The sequence below is a fragment of the Pteropus vampyrus genome, unplaced genomic scaffold (genome assembly GCF_000151845.1).
Source record: "Pteropus vampyrus isolate Shadow unplaced genomic scaffold, Pvam_2.0 Scaffold151, whole genome shotgun sequence".
Lineage (NCBI taxonomy): Eukaryota > Metazoa > Chordata > Mammalia > Chiroptera > Pteropodidae > Pteropus > Pteropus vampyrus.
In genome coordinates, this window is record NW_011888932.1 from 1,027,654 (window position 1) to 1,031,721 (window position 4,068).

Genomic DNA, 4,068 nt, shown 5'->3' on the forward strand with positions numbered 1-4,068 from the left:
TAAAGATATATAGATATATATAGGAAGATATAGTGTACTTCCTACACAGTACACTAAGAGTTGGGAATATAGTAGGAACACAGTAGATAGAACCTCATAAAAATTTGTTGCAAATATTACACAAGAAATTATACTTGTGATGGGATAATCACAGGGGAAACTTGACTTGTTTGGAATCCCAAGCCTTCAAGAAAAAATAATATTTAAACAGTTTCTAGATATTTTCTAACTGTTAAAATAGCAGTCATATTAAATTTACAGAGTAAAAGCTTTTATTCATTTAAAAGACACAGTGTTTAAATAAATAACTTTCCTTTTTTTTTAACTTTCAGGATAAAAGTCTAATAGACTCAAAGCAAGGAACTGGGGAAGCAACCAGTGATGGCTTGAACTTTCTATTTATTAAAGAGGTAAAGGTTGCTAAGCCAGAAGAGTTGAAAAACTTAGAGACTCATGAGGAAGAATCTTCAGAGTGGAAGGAAAAAGAAGCCCTCCAGGAGGAAGAAGCCTCAGAGCTAGAGGAGGAGAGAGAAGAGGCTTCAGAGTCGGAGGAGGGAGAACATACCTCAGGGTTAGAGGAAGAAGGAGAAGAAGCTTCAGAGTTGGAGGAGGGAGAAGATACCTCAGGGCTGGAGGAAGAGGAAGAGGAGGACTCAGAATTGGAAAAGGAGGGATTAGAGGCCACAGTATTATATAAGGAACAACACTCAACCTTTCAACCTCATACTATTGTAAATGCAAAGCATGGATTTGAAATAACTAGTGAGGGCTTGGAGAATATTATAATTAAAGAGATAGAAGATTCTGATCAAGAGGAGGAAGAAGACTCAGAGTGGGAGTTAGAAGTGTTCTTAACATGGGAGGAAGGAAAGGACTTTGAAGTAGAAAAGGTAAAGACTGCCTCCCAGATTGTGAAAAAAGAGGACTCACATGGACTTCAAGAGATTGCCGTTAGTTATTTACCTTCAGACTCTGAGAAGAAAAAGTTCATGAAACACTAGGTGGTACAAAAACCCAGAACAAAGATGAAACAGCTATACCCAGAAATCAAGAAATTGGGACACTCTGTTCAACCTTACATGGGACCTCTCGCTCAAAATCACTAGAAATAAGTTCTGATAAGCAGAAAAAACATTCGTGTACAAATTTGAGTACTCCATCAGGAATCACCAAAGTTTTAAGGAAAACTGAGAGAGAGACATAAAACTCTGCAAACAAAAGAGCTAACATTTGAAGAAACATCTAATACAGGAAACAGAAGAAAACTTCAGAAGAAGTGTAATTAATTTCTTCAGAGAGATACAAGAGGAGATTGAAAATATTAAAAATTGCCAACCAGAAGTCTTAGAAGTAAAAAACTCAATACCTGCTCTGAGTAATAGAATAGACATACTTAAAGAGAGAATGAGCAACCTAGAAGATCGAATTGAAGAATTCCCTAAGGATACAATGCAAATGGCCAAACAGATAATAATTAAAGAAAGAATAAGACACATAGAGGATAGATCCAGAAGCTCAAACATCCGTTTAATAAGAATTCCAGAAAAAGATAATACAGGGAATGGAGCAGAGGAAATAATTAGAGAAATAACTGAAGAAAACTGAAGAAATAATTAGAGAAATAATTGAGGAAATAATTAGAGAAATAATTGAAGAAATAATTAGAGAAATAATTGAAGAAAGCTAAAGAAAGATTCTAATCTTGTGATTATCAGTGCCTGCTGAGTACCCAGTATACTTGATGAAAAGAGACTCACTCCTAGACACATCTTGGTGATATTTGAGAATTATAATGATAAAGAAAAAATTATAAATACTTCTAGAGGAAAAAAAGAGATAACCTACAGAGGAATAAGAATGAGATTGACAGCAGACTTATCATTGGATACTCTGGATGCTAGAAGTCAGTGGGGTAATATCATAAAAGTTCTGCAGGCAAAAGACTTTAAACCTAGAATTCTATATCCAGCCAAATTAACATTTGATTTTGAAGGTAAAACAAAGATATTTTTTGATATTGAAGAATTCAGAAAGTTTATTTCTTGCACACCTTCTTTGGAAGAATTACTGGAGGATATATTTTAACAATCCAGGGTGAGTATAAACACATATACCCAATATATATATTTTTTCCACATCAGAGATCAACAAGTAAAACTGGAAAATGCCACATTTCTCAACCCAGGAAGATGGACAGCTAACAGTATACTTGGTGATGAGGGGAAAAGAAGGTTACAGATATTACCTAGATATTAGTAAAGGTAAAGGGTGTATTAAAGTTTTTTTAATGATAATCATCATAGCTTGTATAGAAGTAAACTTTTTTTAAACTACTAGAGTGAGGGAGAGAGTCTGTCAATATAACCATAGACAGGGAAGGGGGATAGGGCAAGTAATAGAAAAGCCTAGAAAAAAAGATGGCAGGATAAGTTAAATAGAAAAAATGTAAAAATTGAACTCAGTAAAAGAGAAGGGTATTTAATTTTATCATTATAATGTGAATTTTGAATCTTAAACTTTTCCTTTGAAATGTGTATTTGTGTATAACTATTTTTCTATTACATTTTTTCAAAGTATTTTGTTATGATATAGTTAATTTTTACATTTTATTGCTCCCTCTTTTCAGTGGAGGGAGCAGATCTCTTCCCTAATGTTGGATATTAGTGTGTTCTCAATTATTAAATACTGAAGAATGAAATGATTTGTGATGTATAGATAACCTAGAAGAAATTAAGGAGAGGAGAATGATATAACCATTTATGGCTTTTGTTATAAGGGCTCTTTTTAGTATATTCAATTTATCAAAAAAAAAAAAAGTATTCTCTTTTCAACATTTGAAATCATCCTCTCTTGGTTCAGTCCTTCCAACTCTGGCCTTCAAGGACCTTCTGTAAAATGATTATTATTTAAATTCCTTGGCTTCAGTACACCTGACTTTGAACTCTAGTTTTGCTGTGTGATCCCAGAAAAGTTCCTGACTTCTCTTGTGTCTTTATTCTGTAATTGGGTTAATTGCTTCTTTAAGGCTTTTTCTGGTTCTGTGAGGTGATATTTGTGCACATCCTAAGAGTCTATGGTAGATGGGACATCTTGCTTCCTGATCTATAGATCTAGAGCAAGGCTGATTTCCCTTCTCACTGTTGTAGATTTAAAAGTGAGAACCACAAAAGGCCATTTTCATTCAGGTTGGAGGGTGGGGTTGGGGGTGCGGGTTAGAAAACTAGAGACAATAATCAGAGCTACCCCATTATCTTTCTACTCTGCTGCATTGATTTGCTTTAACTGGCTAATAGGGTTTTGTCTGGGGATTGTTGGGCTTTTTTGCAGATTTTTTTTTTCATTTGTAAAAGTACTTTTTACTTTTTCACTCTTCACTTGTGAAATAATACAAAAAGTTGCAAAAATAGTAGTCTCACATACCTTTTACCCTGCTTCCCCCAATAACATATAACTATAACACAATATAAAAATCAGGAAATTGACATTAGTACAATACTATTAACTACATGTTTTCAGTTTACATGGCTGCTATAACAAATTACCATAAACTTGATGGCTTAAAAAATGATTTTTCTCATAGTTATAGGGGCCAGAATTTCAAAATCTTATCACTGGACTGAAGTCAAGGTGTTAGAGCTATGTTTCCTCCAGAGGCTCTGTGTATGAGAGAATCCATTCCTTGCCTCTTCCAGCTTCTGGTGGCTGCTGGCACTTCCTTGGCTTTTGGCAACATCATTCCAATCTCTGCCTTTTCTCTTTAGTGAAATCTCCCTCTGCCTCTTAAGATGCTTGTTACTGCATTAGAGTTCACCCACATGATCCAGAATAATCTCAAGATACTTAGTCATATTTGCAAAGTCACTTTTCCCATATATAAGGCAAAATGCCCAGGTTTCAGCAATTAGGACCTGATATGTTTGGGGGTTATTTAACCTCCTATATGAGACTACAGGCCTCACTAAAACTCCACCAGGCATCGGTATGTACTCATTCATGCGTGTATATAGTTCTCTGCAATTTTATGCCCTGTATAGATTTATGTAAATATACTCAATATACAGAACCATT

General features: G+C 34.7%; 1 protein-coding gene across 1 annotated transcript in view; it reads left to right on the plus strand.

Moving 5' to 3' along the window:
* Window positions 1-2,085, plus strand: part of L1TD1 (LINE1 type transposase domain containing 1) — a 23,266-nt gene extending 21,181 nt beyond the window's left edge. Inside the window, 4 exon segments of the mRNA XM_023536225.1 lie at window positions 333-1,005; window positions 1,008-1,191; window positions 1,193-1,240; window positions 1,242-2,085. Of these exon segments, the coding sequence (XP_023391993.1) occupies window positions 333-1,005; window positions 1,008-1,191; window positions 1,193-1,240; window positions 1,242-2,085 (1,749 nt within the window).
* Window positions 2,086-4,068: the final 1,983 nt, after the last annotated feature.